Genomic DNA, 20,594 nt, shown 5'->3' with positions numbered 1-20,594 from the left:
GTTGCTTTCCCCAAAAGCAGATCCTGAGACCTGCTTTTTGAAAATGCAAGAAATTAGGCTCAACCAGGTGACCTGACAGGTGATGCCAGGAAGCACAATGATGAGTGGGGAAATGAGACAGAAAAAGGAAAACTCCCACCAAGGGAGTCATCTATGAGCAGCTGTTGCTGTGAGCAACAGGAACTTAATCCCATTGGGAAAAACTGTACTGAACACACCTCAAAATTTCCCCACAGACAGACAAGGGCACTGCAGGTTTATCCACCAGTTTGTTTGGAAGCGGCCAGGGAATTGACTCCCAGAGACTTGCACCGTGCCCCCGTCACAGGCTGCATTCCTGCTGCCTGAGAAAGCCCTCAGCAGAGAGACTTGTGTTTGGGGAGGAGTCTTTGATGTGTATGAGGACTGTCCCCCGAAAATGCAGGTGGCCTCTGGGGTGGGCTGCGGGGATCTAAGCAGAGCATCAGTGGCCTCTCCTAGAGTAGTTAAATCAGTACGTGAATAATAAGTGATTGAAGGGATAAATGAATAAATAAACGAGTAATTGAAGTGAATCAGTGAAAGAAGCCCAAGGTGAGTGATATGAAATAAGAGAAAATATGAGATATGAAATAAGAGTGAATACGAAATAAGAGGAGTGAATCAATGAAATCAGTCCGTGGTTCTTGCTCCAGGGAAGAGTCAGGGAAATTCCTTTGGTGGCAGTGGTGTGCTAGAGCACAGCGGACTGTGCAGCTCTCTTCCCAGTCAAAGTTCAGAGGTGTTGTGTTGGTAGCTTGGAATTGGCCATGATGGGAGTATTTATACCATGGAAATTGGCAAATGCTATAAATCAAAGCTTTATCCTCTGGAGATCTGATTGTCAGCACACACAGCTTGGTAGTAAGAGAAGTACCAATGTTTGGTCCCAATCTCCCAATCTCTTTCCAGCCAGGCTCCTTACTCTCACTTATTTCTTCCAAGGCATCTTTCATGCCCGAGGTTGTGTATCAGGCCCTGGAAGATGTCCCCTCCCTGACTTCGCTGCAGACCACAATCCCCATGAGAGCCATTAATCAGCCTGATTTCCTGTCCTCCTCCAACCTAGTGCTTTCAACTATGCCTTGCAAATTAACTGGAAGGATTAATAGCACCTTTCACTGATATTCCCTGTATGGTTCGATTAATTCGCGGGAAGGAGAGGCTTGACCTCTTTCCAGGGGAGGACCTTTGGTATTGTTAACTGTGTGAAGATATTCCTGCTGTGGGGGATTTTGGTTTGTGGATGCTTATTAAGCCAGAAAGTGCAAGGCAATGCTTCTGTTCTCTTTCACCTGAATGTATTCCTAATCAGGCTGCATGCAAGGGAAGTCTCTGCTGGCTAATTTCATCCATTTAGAGAGTAATTTTTGTTGTTAGGAACAGAGCCGTAGATCATCCCAGACAGTAGTGAAATGCGAGTTCATCACAGGAGATTTATTTCAGTCTCCTGAACTCAAGGGAAGTGAGCGACTGGGCCAGTGGTTATGATATTGATTACCTGAGAGTGCGCTGGAGGGTGAGGAGTCTGCTCTGTTTGAGGAGAATTGGGACCTTGAGGACAGATAGCAACACAGGACTTTTTCTTCTTTTTTATTTTTTCTTGAAATATAGTTGATTTACAATGTTGTGTTAGTTTCAAGTGTACAGCAAAGTGATTCTTTTTTGGATTCTTTTTCATTATAGGTTATTACAAGATACTGAGTAGAGTTTCCTGTGCTATACAGTAGGTCCTTGTTGGTTATCTGTTTTATATATAGTAATGTGAATATTTTAATCCCAAATTCCTGATTTATCCCCCCCCCTTCCCCTTTGGTAACCATAAGTTCATTTTCTATGTTTGTGAGTCTATTTCTGTTTTGTATCATTTTTTATATACCACATATAAGCACATATCACATGGTATTTGTCTTTCTCTTTCTGACTTACTTCACTTAGTATGACAATCTCTCAGTCCATCCATGTTGCTGCCAATGGCATTATTTCATTCTTTTTTATGGCTGAGTAATAGTCCACATCTTCTTTGTCCACTCATCTGTCGATGGACACTTAAGTTGCTTCCCTGCCTTGGCTATTGTAAATAGTGCTGCTATAAACGTTGGAAGGTGTGTATCTTTTCAAATTTTGGTTTTATTCAGATATCTACCCAGGAGTGGGATCTCTGAATCATATGGTAACTCTATTTTTAGTTTTTTAAGGAGCCTCAATACTGTTCTTTATAGTGGCTGCATCAATTTACATTCCCACCAACAGTGTAGAAAGGTTCCTTTTTCTACACACCCTCTCCAACATTTGTTATTTGTAGACTTTTTGTTGATGTCCATTCTGACTAAAGAGAAAGCTTTTATAATTTCACTTGTTTTGGGTAGATGGACTTCTGCCGCTGGGCTGTACCCTTGATGTCTAGGATGGTGAGTGAGTACATTGCATTACCAGAAGGAAGGCACAGGTTTGGCTTAGGATGAACACAGAGCCCAGAGCTTAGAGAAAATCACACATGTGCACTTGCACACACACAAACACAGTGTCTTTATGTCTGTCATCAAGTCGTGTACAGTTGTTAGAGAGTTGGCCTCAGGTGGAAATTTTTCCCTTGCATTCTTCTGTCTCATCTCTGTCTATACCTCACACACAGGCTCTTCTCCCTCCTGAGCCTTCCAGGACCCACCCCCAGTTCTCATTCCTTCCTGGCTGCATACCACAAAGTTTTCCCATCTCTTCCATCTCCCAGGAGGGGATATTGTCTGTCTCAGGAATTAGCGTTAGTCTCATAGAGCCAAGCATCTACAAGACACACAAGCTGTCCTCTTGCTAGTATTGAAGACCTCTCTGAGCAACACTTGTAAAGCTGAGGAAGTTTATGTCTCTTTATAGCATCTTCCAAGATTCTTCTTCTAAAATCTTCTACCCCATTAATGGTGAAAAGAGGAAGTGGTAGGGAGGAGAAGAGGGAAGGAAGAAAGGAAGGGAGAAAAGGAAAGAAAGAAGGAAAGGAGAAAGAGAGAGCAAAGTACCCATCCTCCTTGGCAGTGGGCTTTGCAATATGTGAGACACTAATGGGGCACATGGAAAACCTCAGGCCACTAAAGCCCTGTGGTGCATTTCTGGGCAAAGAAGCCTGGACCATTTGACAATCCTTCTATCCATGTGGCCAAAAATATGTTCTCCCCGTTATTCTAGAGCTAATTAGAGGACTGCTGACTGAGGGAGTCTACAGACCAGGATTCTAGTTCCAGCTCTGCTCTAGCTGAGTTGGAACAAGTGAATTTTCTTCTCTAGTTCTCAATTTCTTCACTAGTGTGGTGGTGGGAGGGGGTTGAGGAGAAGGAAGAGGAGGGGAGATTTTAATAGTTTATTGAGGGCTCTGAGCCTGATGCTTCGCATCAGCTAATGTACACAAAATCACGTGCACTAAATTACTCTCAACCTCGTTCACTGGCCAACTGCCACATTGACCTTCCACGGGATCCTTGAACTTGTCAAGCCTTTCCTCCCTCGGAGCTTTCACTTGAGCTGTGCCCTCTGCCCAGAACTCGTCCCTCCACCCCACCCTTCGTCACCCGTGGCTTGCTCTCCTTCATCCTCAAGGTCTTAGTGTAAATGTGACATCCTCGGGTGTAACACCCTGTCTGGCAGAGGTTCCCCTCCCAACACTGAACGCAATTTGTAATTATTTTATTTGTAGGTTCTTTTAGTTCTGTCCCAATCCCCATCCAACATTAAGCTCCAGAGCAGGCAGGGACCTACTTTGTCTTTTCTCTGACTTTTTTACTTTTCTGTCCCCACCATCTGGCACCTGGTAAATACACCATTAAACAGCTGCTAAATAAGCCACTGAATTAGTCCTGATTTAGTGGATTTAGGACTGAGGTTTGGAGAAGTTAAAATAACTCGCTCAGTGTCAGACAGCTAGGAATTGGACTCAAGCTCATGTCTGCCTGACTCTAGAACTGCTCCCCTGTACCACCGAGGGTGGAGTAGCTGGGCAGCCTTTTAGGAAGGGAATCATAAGAGAATTTCCAAAGTTCCCTCCAACTCTACATTTTTCTGCAACAACAAGAGAATTTTGAGTCCACAAAGAGCTTCCATTTCCCTCTCTCCACGCTGTCCTGATGTATTCTAATTACAGAACCAGATCCCTAGCTGATATACTCTGAAGGAGCTAATTTCACTCTCTCAAGTATGGAATCAACCATCCCTGCAATGTGTTATTCACTCAGCAGGATTTGACTCTTCCAATGTTACACAGACATTATCTGTTTAATCTTCACCAAACCCGTGTGTTTGATATCAGTCACACAGTACCATTTCTCTTTAAACAATGAGCACTGTGGGGAAGGGAAGGTAACCAGAAAGCCCATAGGTATCATATTTGACTCAAGTACAACATCTTATGTTTTCAGAGATCAATAGTAAAGAAGACAGTGGTGTGTGTGATTTCAATACTCTGATGCCTTCCTTCTTTTAGTTCAAACATATTGAGCTAAATACATAATTTAAATACTTAATAATCATTCCATCTTAAGTTCTCTGCATGGTAGTGTTAGTAATATCTTACTGTATGTAAAGCACTTTAATATAAGATGAAAAGCCAAAGGCAGTTTCTTTGTGGCCATTAAGCACTGAATGTAAAGGATTTGTCTTTGGGCTCTTTACCTCTAAACCACTACATTTTAATGTTTCAGGGAATTTTTTAAGAATACAGCTGTTTGAAACCATTATGCTATTTTGCCACATTTTTAATATAGTAATATTGAGCTTCACACACACACACACACACACACACACACACACTGTTGTTGTCAGGAGGAAAAATGATCATGTATGTTAAGTGCTGGGCACATACCTAACCCATAGTACATGATTTATGGCAACAACAGGTAATGCCTCCTAACCTTTACATATACAGGTGTTGACTACACTCGTAGAACTCTTGCCCAGAGGAGTGCACGTGTGTAAATACCATGCAGATCTCTGCATGAATTGAGAGGGGGCTACATGTAAATACATACTCCATCTCGTTTTATTCTCTCAGTGATTTGGGAAGATACAGAGGATATCTCTGTTGTTCTGGTGAGGAAAGGGCTATCTCCACTGATGTCACAGGGCTTTGGGCCCCATGACTCCATTCTTCCTTCTGGAAGAGATCATACCAGAGGTGCTATCATGACACGGCACTAAGGGCTGAGACGTCCAGGATAGTAGGATGAAACCTAGATGTAAGCATTGAGCAGTTAAAATCATGTTCTCCTTGCTCCTACCTGTACTAAAGGCTGACAGAAAGAGCATTTGGTCATGAGCACATCACACCACAGGGATAAAGATCTGATTCCCTTCGGCCTTGGTGTTCTGTGTGTATCATCCCCAGATTTCACAGTGGGTTGGAGTACCTTCTAAATGCCCCCTCAAGTCCCATCGGTAGTATAAACCAGGAAGAAAAGCAAACAAAGCAAAAAAGATCAGTTTTTCCAGAGTGCTTGGACGTTGGTTCACTGGGACTGATGGTCATATAGATTTAGCCAGGGAGTGGGTCTAAATTTCCTATTTTATGTCCTGCAAGGTCTTACCAAAAAGTTCATCCACATTTATTTACAGTAATAACTCTTAACACTTAACTGAGTGCTTTTTCTTGTGCCAGGATCTGTTCTAAATGCTTTACACACATTAACACATATAAGCACATTTTGCTTTCACTACATCTACTATATCATTTGGTCAAGTTGTTTCTATTTGAAAATGCTGATCTTAAGAACTGGTAACTTGGTGGATTCTGGATCGAGATGGCAGAGTAGGAAGAGCCTGAGCTCACCTCCTCCCATGGACACACTAAAACTACAACTACATGTAGAACAACTATCTCTGAGAACGACCTGAAGACTAGCAGAACAGGTTTTCTAAAACTAAGGATGTAAGGAAAAGGCCACATTGAGATGGGCAGAAGGAACAGAGACGTGGTCTAGTCAGAACCTACCCACAGTGGGAGGGATATCACAGCCATGGCAGGTTCTCCTGAGGAGCGAGGGGTTCAAGCCCCACATTGGGCTCCCCAGCCTGAGGGACCTGTACCAGGAAGATGAGCCTCTATAACATCTGGCTTTGAAAGCCAGAGGACTGTGGGAAACTGAGACTCTGTTCTTGAAGAGCACGCAAACACACTCATTTGCTCCAAGTCCCATTGCAGAGACAGCAGCTTAAAAAACGCCTGTGTCATAAGAGAAAGAGATTCATTGACTAGATTTAGGGTATGTGCTGGAGGAGCAGAGATCTGGTGGCGCTTTCTCCAGGGACAAAAGCAGTGGCAGATGCCATTTTTTACAAGCTTTCCTTCCACCTGGCAGGCCCGACACTGGCATGTACCATTTCCATCACTGTCCATCGACTTAGCTATCACAGTGCGCACCAGCCTGGTGCTTCCCTGAGGACCTACCCCACCCAACCCGCCTGCCCCAGCTCGCTCCTCCAAAGCAGCTCCACCCAGCAGGCATCCCCAGCTGGCACTGGCGCCCCTCCAAGGTGGCTCCTGCTCCAGAGGTTCAGCCCCACACACCAGGGCACCCACTACAGTCTCAGCTGGGCCTCAAAGCCACTTCAGAGTTAAATACACACACAGAAAGTGAAGGAATGGGAAAAGATATTCTATGCAAATGGATGGGGTATCAATGCCTGTATCAGATGAAATAGACTTTAAAACAAAGACTGTAAAAAGGGACAAAGAAAGGCATTACATAATAATAAAAAAAGATCAATCCAACATAAAGCAAATATTAACAGACATAAAAGGAGAAATTGATAGTAATACAATAATAGTAGGGGACTTTAACACCCGCGTACATCAATGGGTAGATCATCCAGACAGAAAATCAATAAGGAGACATTAGCTTTAAATGACATATTATATCACATTGACTTAATGTATAAATACAGAATATTCCACCCCAAAAGAGCAGGATACACATTTTTCTCAAATGCCCTTAGAACATTCTCCAGGAGAGATCACATGTTAGACCACAAAATGAGTCTCTGTAAATTTAAGAAGACTGAAATCATATCAAGCATTTTTTCTGACCACAATGGTATAAGACTAGACTCTCAATTACAAGAAGAAAACTGTGAAAAACACAAAGACTTAAAGGCTAAACAACATGCTACCAAACACACTTCTTCTGACCAATGGATCACTGAAGAAGTTAAAGAGGAAATCAGAAAATACTTGGAGATGAATGAAAATGGAAACATACCCTTGCTAAATCCGTGCGACACATCAAAGGTGGATCTAAGAGGGAACTTTATAGTGATACAGGCCTACCTCAGGAAACAAGAAAAATCTCAAACAACCTAAAATTACACCTACAGGAAGTAGATGTAATGTAGGAAAAGAAGAATGAAGCCCAAAGTTAGTAGAAGAAAGGAAATAACAGAGATCAAAGTGATAATTAGAGACTCAAAAACAATAGGAAAGATCAATGAAACTAAAAGCTGGTTCTTTGAGAAAGTAAACAACTGGTCCACAGCCTGGGGGTTGGGGACCCCTGGACTATGACATTAGTTAGTAACTAGTTGAACCTTTTAATAGTGGACTCAGAAAAAGCAAGTAACACAGATATAACCACCAAGGGGGTGTCGAGGCTGTCATATACTGAGATCTTATGCTCTGGAATAGCACACCTTAGATATTCACCTTCCTCCTCCACCCATCAACTCTAAAATTCTCTGACTATGCACTTTTTTAATCTATAGTATTCCAGAAGACAAAACATGTTTATTGCAGAAAATACAGGTACACAAAAAGAAGCAAGGAAGGAAACATCCCCAATTCTTCCCGCCTGGAGATATCCATCATGAATCCCTGGTTGTAGCTTTCCAGAGCTTTTGATGTGAGATTACATCTCTACCTTCTGAGGCATGACAGCCTCAGATATTTGGTCTCAAACACAGATATTTTGTCCTTGTGTTTAATTTTTCTGCAAGCAAAATTACTCCAACTTTCCAGACAATTTTTTCAAACCCCACCACCCCATTCCCCATCATCACCCTGCCTTCATTCCAGCCTGAACTAAATATGATGCCACACTTTAGAAGATGCCCTAACTTCCCTCAGTGCAGATGCTAAACTCCTGTCAACAGCTCTCCTGAGATCAACACCATCCTAATAGCTGCCTTCTCTTTTGTTTCTTTGTTCTCCCCAGCTTTTTGCAATCTTTGCATTTGCAACATGCGGTGGCTATTCCGGAGGCCTGCGGCTGAGTGTGGACTGCCTCAACAAGACGGAAAGTAACCTCAGCATTGACGTAGCGTTTGCCTACCCGTTCAGGTAGGGAGTGGTGCCCCTCCACAAAGAGGCAGAGCATTTTCTTCCTTCTGTGGTTTCTAAAAAAAATCCAATCTCCCAGGGACTTCTGGGTTGAAAAGTAAGGCTTCTCTTGGAGCCCGCAAAATGCCCAAACAAGTAAAATGCCCACCCAACACCCTACCCTAGGAAAAGTTATTCCCTGGGAGTTGGACCTTCAAACCAGAATGAACTCTCCTCCCCTCCCCAAAATTGCAACAAATGGCACAGTATTGGGGTCTATCAATATGGAGACCTCAGTTATCCAATTCCTTCCTCCCTGTCCATATTTCTAATCATAATCTCTCCCAGATTCTCTCTCGAATTGTGTAGTCACCTCTCATTTCACATCGACTTATGCAATCCTGGTTGATACTGTGTTTAATGATATTAACAGCTAATATTGTTTCCATGTGCCATTGTGCTTAGCTTTTTACCTGTTTAATCTCATTACATCACCAGAATGACCTTTTGAGGGGAGTACAAGTACCATCACCATTTTCAAATGAAGAAACTGGGCACAGAGGCATTTGCCCACTTTCCCTTAGCCCGTAAGCAGCAGAGTCAGTGTTTGAACCCACTTGGGTTAAGCCCAGAACTCACATCTCTGTTCCTATACTTAAGTTGCTTGAAATAACTCTTTCAACCTCTTTATAAACTCACTGTGAAAGATTAGACCTGTCTATAAAATGATGCCTAAATACCTGTCAGGACTTGTCCCAAATCAGACACCTTGTGATTCTGATCCATGTACCCAAAGTGGATTAATTGAATTCAAATTTTAAATAATTTGTTTCTGTAAAATTACCAAACACTTGGTACCAAATAACTGGTGTAATTTTTGAAAACAACTTTCAACACAATATTTTGGCGTCTAACTAATATACTCTCCTGTGTGCACTTCCATATAGCAAACATTTGTTGAATATTCATTTTGTGCCAGATACAGTGCTGCCTCTGGAATTACAGAGAAAAGTAGAAAGTAGCCCCTAAAAATTTTTCTTAAGCAGGCAAGTACAGTGTTTTCCAAAATCTTTCCCATGGAGCCATAGAGATTTAATGTTTCTAAAAAGAAAGGAAAGGGGGAAGAAAGTAAGAAGAAAGGGATAGAGAGTAGGAGGGGGAGAGGGAAGGGAAGAGGGAGCGAGGCCGGGAGAATTTTAAAATGATACAGTAAAATAAGTTTAAGAAGTACTTCTTAATACTTTGCCCTTCTAATACACATTTGCAATCACCAAGAACACAATGTTTCCCCAAATATATTGGACCACAGAAACCCTTTCTCACTGAGTGTCTCGGAAGATTTGTATATCATGAAACACATCCTTAGTATGTTGATTTAGTGAACTTTTCCTAGTCCAAAACATTGCCTGTCTGTTCACAAGCCAATGAGTCACACAGACGTGGCATGTATACCAACGTATTAAATGGTTTTTAAGAGTTGTATAGTACTAAATGTTGCAAACACCTCTGCTCAAGTAGATACTCTCCTAAATAACTAATAAGAGAGTCCGAAGCAGAGAAATATGAAGCATAGAATGCCTGGTATTTTAGTAATAAGAGCTTCTTATGCTAGTGGAAATGGGGGTGGGGATGCTTGACAAGTCTGAAGGTTCTGGAGGAGCTCCTTGCCTTTTGTGTGGAATGGCCAAGCCAACGCATGATTGTTGATCAACACAGGGGGTCGAGGAGAGCAGAGGAGAACTGCCACTGGCTGAGCAACAGCGGTGGGATGCTTAGTAACATTATTCATGACGTTGTAAGGTCTGCATTACTTTCTACAAGGATTTCCCACCAAGAGATAAGGTAGAAGCAGATGACTTGAAGGTCAATCCCTTAATATTTGAAGAGCAACAGGTCACTGAGCATTGAGCACGGGTCTCTTTGTCCCTCAAACTAAAAGACAGTAGTCAAGAAACCTGGGTAGGTGGGAAACCAGTGCCGTGGTTGGGGTGGGGGTGGAGAACAGGGTGATATTTAACTTTATGTCGTCCTTAGCTAAGCGGACAGCTTGAAAAGGCCTTTCCCGCAAACATTGTCCAGCCTTGGGCATCTTCATCTTCTTCCTAAGACATATTACTGGCCGAATTAAAAGCAACTGGAGAAGTTGGATAAAAATATTCACTGCCATCTATAAGGATCGTGGCCCTGCTCATTTGAAAGATTTTTATTTGGGTTCTGAAACACAAATTATGCACCACTTCCTTTTTAGTAGCAGGACTTTCCTTCCATATCCTGTCTTGCTCTGAAGCTCTCTGTAACAGATAGAAGTCAATGAAAAAGTTGAACACGAAGAGGAAGGAGGCTTGAAGCATCCAGCTGATCTTCCTCAGCCCTCTTCCTGCCACACATACTGCCCACCCCCTGCTCTACAGCCCTGGTAATAGCTCCTCAGAACCCTAGGTCTCCTAGAAGCAATTTAAAAAGCACCGTTCTAGAAAAAAGCAAGAAAGCTTTTGTCACTCTGCGTACCACATCTGTACAGAATTTACTGTCTACTAAAGAAGTCAATAGCCTATCTCCTCCCACAGAATGTCATGCGTTTTTGTCCCACTAATATCCCTCTAAGAGAATCACATTCCATTCCAAAGAGTTGCAATTTCAATCGTGCATTTGGATACTTTAAAATGCGGTGCCACTGTCTTCTTGGGGAAGATTTCAATAGTACGAGACCACATCTAGAATTGATACAGATTATTCTGGAGTCATTTGTTTCAGAAGAAGTTGAGTTAGCAAGATGTCGGTGATGGAAATCATCAAAAAGTTATTCTAAAATTTTACAAGCTAATGTCAATGACGATTATAATCTTAGACATAAAGCAAGAGCATTCAGCAGCTTCTGATTATTTCATTTATTGCAAACACAGGGAAGACGGTAAACTCTAATGCCAAGTCATTTGAACAAAAGCAATGAGTCTGTAAATGACAGATCAAAGGAAGCTACTCAACTTCCTTATCAGATTATCACATGTGAGATAATGTCAATTATAAAATGTTAGATAATTTACAAAATATTCGTGTGCTGCTTCTAATAAATATGCTCAAATTGCAACTCCTTCACACCACGGCATGTGTGCATTTTTGATGCACACTTCTATCAGAAGGAATTTAATTCAGCAATATATCCTTTTACTGTGGGAATAAAACATTTGCTACCTGACCTGCCTTTTGGTCTGTGATTGAAATGAACAAGGAGTATTTAACTTTTTCTCATCTACTATGATGTGCTACTTTAATAGAAAACTCATTTGATAATTTGGGGGGGGGCGATTCTGGGTTCAATATTTTTAGCACTTTATACACAAAAATGTGAAGTAGAGTTTCTTATTTTAAGAAATTTAACACATATGGAGGAGGCCTACTTGAGGAATGCCAGCTAACACTTTGCATTTATACTTGATGCCTGTCACATGAAAGATAGAGGAGGTCAGAGTGGAGAGTTTGGGGGCTATGGGAGTAAAAGTTTTCATGGCAAAGGTTAGTTTTGAAGACTCAGAGTGTACTACATAATTACTGCACCATCTCTGTGAAGGGGCTTCTGTGGTTCCTATTGAGAGGACTGAGCTGAGAGAAATTTGGTCAGCATCACATAGAAAATCACATCCAAACTTTTGGATTTCATGTGTTCTATAATATAATCTACTAATTGGAATAAAAACTGAAGAAAGTAATGTTCAGGTTGTTTGAAACATGCTGAGTAGAGCCAAAAATGATGATGGAGTAAAGTGATTAGGTTGGAAAGATGACTTTGGGCAAGATTTTAAAAGACGTTGAACTCCCAAGTGATGGAATAGAGAGAAGGAGTTAAAGGAGATAAAGAGAGAATAATAAAGGAAACCATTTTAAAGTGGAGAAGATAAATCTGGATTTGATCTTGCCAAGTTTGAGGTGTTTTCTTTCAAGAAGTTTCATGCTTGAACCCCATGTAAGAAGAGATAGGGGAAGCCTGGAAATGGGGCTTCACGAGTCATCTTCATGGAGTGAAAAATAAGTCCTAGAAGAAGAGAGGTCATCAGGAGAGATGGAAGAGTGGGCACACAGGGCTAAGCTAGGGGAGATGCCCACACTCTGAAGAAATGAAGAAGGAGAGCAGTGACTGAGGGAGACCAAGAAGAGCCAAAAGGAAAAGGTGGGGGGGGGGGGGGACAACCAGGCACGTGTAGGCTTCACGGAAGGTAGGGATACGTCAGGCATGAGTGATGCCACTCAGCACTTCAAAGAAGTCAAGGAGTGAAAACTAAAAGGCCAGTGGATGGAATGAATGGTGGTCATTAAGGAATTTCATGAGATGTTTCAGTAGGAAAGAAAGCATGCCAGCCTGTTGGAGGATGGGAAATAGAGTTTGGTTTGTCTTCCCTCAGACAAATACAATGCAAAATGCTAAGGAAGCATTCTCCCTTAAGCCTACATGAGATGATGTTTGTGAAGAAAGAGAGCAAGGTTGTTAATGACCTTCTTATCGAGAAGGTGTTTACCTCTGGCTGCTTGAAAGTAATCAGCTCATTTGATGGCATGGTGATAAACTTGCCACCTTGGCTAGACAGTAATAAAGGGTTCCATAATAAAGGTGTAAAAATCTTCCATCATTTGAGAACAACTGAATACAGAGAATAACAGCAGATTCATCATAAAAATAAATTAAGTTGTTGTGTAACTTTCATGTCTGGAGACTCCCGTCAGGATAGAAAAAATATTAGTTTTCTGTCAATTTCAAGCATTCTTATAGATATGAGATTAATAATCCCTGCTGTAGGTAATTAACAGAATTGCCCTTGATTAATTTATCCTAAAGAAATAACTAGAGCTATAGGGAAAGAAGTGTGTGCAAATGTATTTATTGTTGAATTATTCTGAGTCCTTCAAAATTAGAAACAATTTATGTGTCCAAAAATAGGGAATCAGTTAAAATAAAATGTGGTAGGCAGACACCAAAAGAGTCATTTCCTCAGATAACACTTACAGAGATAGATAGATAGATGATGAGATAGATAGAGAGATAGATAGATAGATAGATAGATAGATAGATAGATAGATAGATAGATAGATGGATAGATAGAGAGATAGATCGATGATAGATAGATAGATGGATAGATAGATAGAGAGATAGAGAGACAGACAGATGTAATGATTGCAGTTGTGTTCGATTTCATACTGGCTGGCTGTAGCACATACTGCCATTGCCCATACCTGTCAGGCCCTCACAGTTCACACTACACTTTTTATTGTAAGTCCATATGGCTATTAAAGAGCTTTCTTTAGCCACAGGAGCGTGCTTGGTCACTATGCCAGGCAGGCCAGAAATGCTGGGGAGTTAATGTCTCCTGGAGCAGCCTTCATCCAATGGCAAATGTGAGTTGGAGGATAAGTGTCCTATCTGCCTCACCTCTCGTGGGGTACAGCTCTACGCCAGGTCCCACCCCATCTCTCAGAAGTACCCAGCAGGCACTTCCCACAGTGGAAGCATGGTCATTAACATACCTTCTCCTACCTGCTTTCCCTTTCCTGTCTCAATTCTCCACCAGCCTATTGGTGTTTCCAGAGATGAATCTTCCAAAACCAAATTGCATTCAAATCTTCATCTCAGGGTCTGCTTCCAGGTAATTCAACCTAAGACACTACCATTGTGTGAATAACCAACAATAAAGAAAGTAGATGGATGAATGGATGGGTGGGTAAGTGGGTGGGAGAATGGATGGATTGATGGATGGATAGGTAGAAAGAGGTAAAGATAGATAGATGATAGAAGATGATAGATAGATAGATAGATAGATAGATAGATAGATAGATAGATAGATAGATTCCTATTTCCTCTCACTCTAAATCATGTTGTACACTGTTGCTTATATGAAAACCAGCTTGGTCAGATATCTCCTTTAGTGGTTTTCAGTTCAAGCTTGGAATTCGAAGCCATGGTTGGTTTTCTCTGTCCATGGTATCTCAGCATATGCGGTAGGTCTTTTCCAATTGACAGTCATTGTAGCATGTACTTCAGCCTTAGTTTCTGAAAATTAGATGATTACTCAGATTTGGGAGGCGATCCATGAGGTTCCCAAGATGAATTTTTGTCTAGGATGTACTCTATAGTTTGTTAGTCTACCGCAAATACATTCTCCAAATTTGGTGATTAATCACACAGCCTTTCTCTTGGGATAACAACAAAATCTATGTCATATTAATAGAGATTATGTCATGATCACTGCATCAAAATGTTAATTTAATTCTAGGTGGTGAGATTATGAGTGCATCAAATATTCTTTGTACACCTGTCCACATTTTCCAGATTTCCTACAGTAAGCTTTACGACTTTTTACACTGTGAATCTACTGAAGCAACATAATGTAGCTTGAACTCTAAAGATGGATTGCCTCGGTTCAAATCCCCACTCTGGAACTTACTTGCTGTGTTTTGTTGAGACTATTGCTTACCACCTCTGTTCCTTATCTGGAAAACAGAGACAGTGTTACCTATTTCATAGGGGTGTTGTAGTAAATGAATCATATATAGGAAATGGTTAAAAGAAGGCCTGGCACTCAGTAAGTCTTTTAGCGTATTGTTTTTACTTTCATTACCAAGAAGAGGTAATTAAAAATATGGAGCTGAAGAAGATAGTCTAGTTAGTTAGCAAAATTACCCTCAAGACAACAAAATGACCCCTTTATTATGTTATATTTTACCCAGAATGGGATCTTCCCCATGCCTTGCTCTCCCGATATGCAGACATTAAAAGAAGTGTACATATTTAACGATTTCGCATTTATTGACTTGCTTTAACTCTTTGACGCTTATTTGGGTTGCTCTGGAAGGTATTCTTATTGGGCCTATTTTTTTTTTTTTTTTCTCATTAAACTCATGGAAAAATGAAAGCTTCCTAAAGTACAGAACAGAAACACTTGGTGGCATAGGCATGATCTTCCTGGGATTGTTCGGTGTGAGCGGGATGGGAGAATGAGACCCTTGAGTCTAATCTTTGCGAGCCTTGAAACAGAACTCAACGATGGGTCTTCTGTGTTGAGGGAAAGGCAATCCGGGGCGGCTTGCCGGGCACTGCCTGTAGAAGCACTGTTCTCTCTATGACTCTGGCCACTTGCTCTGATTCGCCCACTTCTATCTGGAACATGGGGACAGGTAGCGGTTAATGCCAGGAAAGCTGTGGATTTGGGGCCTTTGTCTGGTAATGCTGGCTCTGTCATGGGGGAAAGCATTTTTCCCCTAGGATCCTTACCCTAGAGCAATGGTGGTAAACTTTTTTTTTTAATCATAAGGGCCAAATTGGGGAAAATAAAATGTTAAGAGCTGCAACTTTTGTATATCTCTTGTTCAGGAAATGCTGCATTTGCAATTACATCTGAGTATGTGTTTATTGTTTCTCATTACCAGAGGGTTTCACTCTTTTTGGCTGAAATTTCAGAAACTTTATAACTACTGTATCTCATTTTAATGTCTTGCCTTAAAATAAATTTTGGATATGATGAGACCTGATGGTTCCCTGGGGCAGACAGTTGGGGAGATTGGAAGATGATGTAGCCAAAGGATTAATGGTGGCTCTCTGGCCACACCCCTGGCTTCATATCCAAGGTCTGCCAGCCAGCAGACGGGAAAGTTATAGTCTGCCTGGGCCTAGGTTTCCTTACTCTAAGAAGGAAATAAGAGTGCTTTCCTCAGAGTATGGTTGTCCCGTTCAATCAGGTTATACAAGTTGTTTGTGCAGCTGAATCCGGTGCACATCAAGTGTTCAGTGAATTGTATCTTCCTTGTCGTTAATTTTACCAATAGAATTTGGTGCAAGGAACTGGCACAGAGGGCAGTTGTAGACCAAAGACTGTCCCATTTGGAGATATGTACAATGAAGAGAGGCGCTATCATTTGCAGAGAACGTCTGCAGAGATCACAGGAAATGTGGCACACTGGCTGCTGCCATAAAATGGGTTAAATTAAGCAATTAGAGAATGACCAACTCATTTACACCACCTCAGCCCCCTGATTCCTTTGCTACCTGAGTAACTGCTAGACGGCAACATTTTTGTTGCAACACTTCTCCAAAAGGACGGTGGTGGGGAATTCCACAGAAGGATGTCTTAGTTTGCGTTCTCCCAAAAGCACATGCTGAGACAAGGATTTGTAGTTTTCTTGGCAGGCGATCCCTGGAAATACCAGTAAAGTGTGGGGTAGTGAGACAAAGAAGGGAGGAAAGCCAGTGAACAGTGGATTAATGAGCAAGGTACCACGGTGGGCACCTGGGGCAACTGACACTTCTAGGAAAGCATGGATAAGATGCTTCACTTCTGACAGGTGATGAAGCTGGGGTAATTATCTACCAACTCCTGCTGGCCATCAAAAGCTGCTCCTATAGCCATTAACTTCCCAGCACTGCATGCAGACCAAGCATGCACTTGCAGCCCGTGAAGCCTTCTGGCAGAGATGGTGATGCTTGCTTTAGAAAGCCATCATTGCATACAGAAATGGTGAGTACCAGAGAGATAGGGGTGAGCAACCAATGGCCGCTAATGCAATGGGGCCGCTAATACTCTTTAATCATCTCTCCTAGATCTGTGACTGATCTCATGTTGGATCATTTATTCCTTCTCTCTGTAAACATTTATTGAGCGCTTACAGTGTACAAGGCCCTGAACTATAGAGGCACTTGATATGTGTTGGTTGGTGAAGTAGACACAGCCTCTTCCCTCATGAAATTTACAATCATTTGGGAACGGGAGGAAGACAGTAAAGAGCTAGACAAAGAACACTTGCACACACACTCATATACCCCCCCACACACGGTAGTGGTGGTTTATAAGAAAAGGTGAACACTCTACAGAAATGTGAAGTGGGGATGGAGAGGGTTAAAGGACACCTGCTCATGTAGGATGATCCAGAAGGACCTCCCTGGGGAGATGGCATTTAAGCCAGTCACAAGAGGAGAGGAAAGGGAGTGGGGGAGGGAAGGATTGGGAGTTTGGGATTAGGAGACGTAAACTGTTATACATAGGATGGATAAACCACAAGGTCCTAGTGCAGAGCACTGGGAACTGTATTCCGTATCCTGGGATAAACCGTAATGGAAAAGAATATGAAAAAGAATGTATATATGTATAACTCAGTCACTTTGCTGTACAGCAGAAATTAAACACAACATTGTAAATCAACTGTACTTCAGTAAAATTAAAGAAAAAAATTTTAAACACACACACAAAACAAGCAAAAGAGGAGAGGAAGAATGATCTAAGCCGAGGGAACAGCTCGGGCTATGCTGAGGAGATTAAGATGATGAAGGGGACACAGGGAGAAGCTGTGCTGTGTTAGATTAGCTGGTTGGGGAAATCTCTCTGCTGAAGTGACAGTGGAGCACAGACCTGGGAGAATTAAGAGAGAGGAAGAGACAGCTGCGTTCCTCGGAGATCCCTGAGGGTGTATTCCAGGGAGAGAGAAGAGCCAGCGCCCGGGGGGCCCGACGTCGTCTCAGCTTGCGGAGAGTCTGCGAACCAGTGAGGAGACCAGCGCTGCTAGGTTAGAAGGAGGAGGTGGGGGAGGGTTGGAGGAGATGAGCTCGAAGAACTGGACAGCAGCTGGATCACACAGGGTCTGCTTAGATAACATGACATATTGAGATTTTATACTGAGTGAGATGGGAAATCGTTGGAGGTTTTGAGTAGCAGGGCTATGCAATTTATGTTTTTAAAAGATCTGGCTTGCAACTATGAAGACAGTCTTAAGGGAGCATGGGGCAGGGGTGAAGTCAGGGAGGCCGGTTAGGAGGCAGCTGCAGCCGTGCAGGGAAGAGACCGTGGGGGCTTAGACACAGTGGAGGCAATGGGGAGGGTACTGTGTGGGACGTAGCATGTCAGATTTGCAGGGTCATCCATACCTCACCTCTCATGGACATTTGCATCTACAGCCCAGCCCGGTTTGTCATCTGTTCCCAGCTCTTTCCATCACTTTTGCCAATGATGCTGGGTAGCATGTGGTCAGTCTGGGAATCAACTTTAATATTTTCACTTTCTTGTTTCCAGCGTTAGCTGTGGGCAACCCCTTGGGAGGGGTCACTGGTTTTTCCACACTGCATGCTATTCAGGACAGTCAAAACACAAGTAGGCAGCCAGCTGACTGACCTTGAGTGGAAACTTACACGATTCCGTCGAGACGTGTTTGTGAATGCATTTCTGAAGGCAATAAGAAATATAGGAAGTGGATGATAATTCCACTTCATGCAATGTACTTTGAAACAAGTCACTGCCTATATCAGTCAGGAAAGGAGACTTCATGCCAAGTGATTCAATTTTAAAAAGTTAATATAGGGAGCTGGGGAGGCAGGGCTTGGATGGTGGATCAGGAAGTCATCCAGAGATTAGTGACTGCAGGAATTCACCACAACCCCTGCAGCTGGAGCGTGGATGGCAAAGTTAAGCCCTTGAGCCAAATCCAGCCAGCCTACAGCCTGCTTGTCCATGAGCTAAGAATGGCTTTTATGCTTTTTAATGATTACACTTTAAACATTGTAGTTGTATAAGTACCTACAAAACATCCTTGGTGTTGCCTGTTGGCCCATAAAGACTGAATTATTTACTATCGGTTCCTTAAAAAGAAAAGTTTACTGACCCCTGGGCAAGAGGCATAGAGGGAAGTGTGGTCTTATGAGAGCACCAGATGGGACACTCATGTGACAGAAGCTGGGACCATGGGTGGATGAGGTGTCCAGAGGAGCACTGAACCAAGGTAGAGAAGCAGCTGCTGCTGGCCATGTGACCCAAAGGGGAAGAGATATTCTGGCTTCTCCCTTGCTCCTGCCCTCCAGCCTCCCACAAGAGCTTCCCATTGGCCCAACCTAACTGAAAGCCAGTTGGAAAGGAAATCAGGCCCCTGAGAAGCAAAGCAGAGCAGGGGACGAGCAGGTCATGGAAGTGAGGACAGACAATGGCCAGCACAGAATTCCTCTCTGAACATCAGTTTCCTCATCTACAAAATGAGCAAATTGGACTGATGCTTTCTTAAGAGAATTAGACCTCTAATTTGATGAAAGCAGAGATACACTTTCCTTTTACGGGGAACTGGGAACCCAGGTAGTGCCCCAGCCACTGCTGCTTCAGAGAGAGCAGAAGAACATGTAAAAAGTCAACAGAATCACTCTATATGTCTTTTTCTTCCAGCCTCATGAGGCTTGTTCTGATATTTGTCCTATTTCGGTAAAATCTGAGCAGGGCTTTTAAAACCAGGATTTGGGCATTATTGAAAATAATTGTAGGTTATATAATCAAGGCTGTTGTTTCTGTTGAGTTCCCACAGGGAGGTGACAAGTAGCAGAGATTAAATCAGTGTATGCTGGGTGAGCCTTTTATGTAGTTCTCAGTCTCCCTGTGCGTCGTTTTAGAGAGCAGTCATGGGGCAGTGTGGTGGGCCGAGCCTCATTACCTGGGAGAAGCTCTAGTCCCTAGAAGAGTGCAAACATCGCTTTTTTCAAAGTTAGGAAAAACAAATTCTACTCGTTCTTCCTTTCAGCTGTTTTCTAGAATTGGAGGCAGAGGGTGGGGGGCAGGGGTTGAGTAGCCTAGAAAATGATAAAGGGATTCAGCTATAGCAATAGCCCAGGAATGTCAGAAGGAACCATCCCACTCACATCTGTCTGCACGTCCCTTGGAAATGTTAGGTGCCTGCTCCATCCTGTTAACCTCCACCCCTGCTGCCTTCTCTTTGGGAAGAATGTTGGAGCATTCTTCGAATCCCCTGGAGCTATCAAGCAGTGGCCAGAAGTCACACTATACTTTAGGAGGTCCAGCTGGTGTCAGATGAATAGTGGAGACCCGTGTGTCCCCTGCTTCCCAGCCCCACCCATCCCTGAGAGAATGGCATTTTGTGAGCCAGAAGAGGAATTGAATTCTCTGAGGACCATGAGGTCAAATATAAAGGAGGCAAGTGCTCAACTGCCTTGCTTGCCAGATGCTGGGCAGTCAGAAGTAAATGCATGGGGGCCTGGGGCATCAAATAGTAACATCTGTGAGGCTGGGATTTGCATTCCTAATTCCTCTTCCAGGATCCAGCTGTGTGAATTCAGAGGCCTGGACTTGAGTCAGGACGTTAGACTGTCTCTCCAAGTCAGGTTCAGGGACCCCCCACAACCGTATCATGTAGAAAGCTTGTTAAAAATGGAGATTCCAAGCTCCTAACCCAGACCTACCCATCAGCATGACTGCTGGTGGGGCTCGGTATCAACACTTAAAAAGTCCCCAAATAATTCCTAGACACCCAGAAATTGGAGAAC

General features: G+C 42.7%; 1 protein-coding gene across 2 annotated transcripts in view; it reads left to right on the top strand.

The window, feature by feature from the left end:
* Positions 1–20,594, top strand: part of SYNPR (synaptoporin) — a 300,920-nt gene that overhangs the window by 173,133 nt on the left and 107,193 nt on the right. For both annotated transcript variants that reach the window (XM_057706222.1, XM_057706221.1), the window contains one exon: positions 8,205–8,329. In XM_057706222.1, the coding sequence (XP_057562205.1) occupies positions 8,205–8,329 (125 nt within the window). The remainder of the gene's footprint in view (positions 1–8,204; positions 8,330–20,594) is intronic.

Source organism: Hippopotamus amphibius, chromosome 13 (genome assembly GCF_030028045.1).
Source record: "Hippopotamus amphibius kiboko isolate mHipAmp2 chromosome 13, mHipAmp2.hap2, whole genome shotgun sequence".
NCBI lineage: Eukaryota > Metazoa > Chordata > Mammalia > Artiodactyla > Hippopotamidae > Hippopotamus > Hippopotamus amphibius.
The sequence above is the reverse complement of the archived record's forward strand: the minus strand, read 5'-3'. Positions and strand labels throughout refer to the sequence as shown.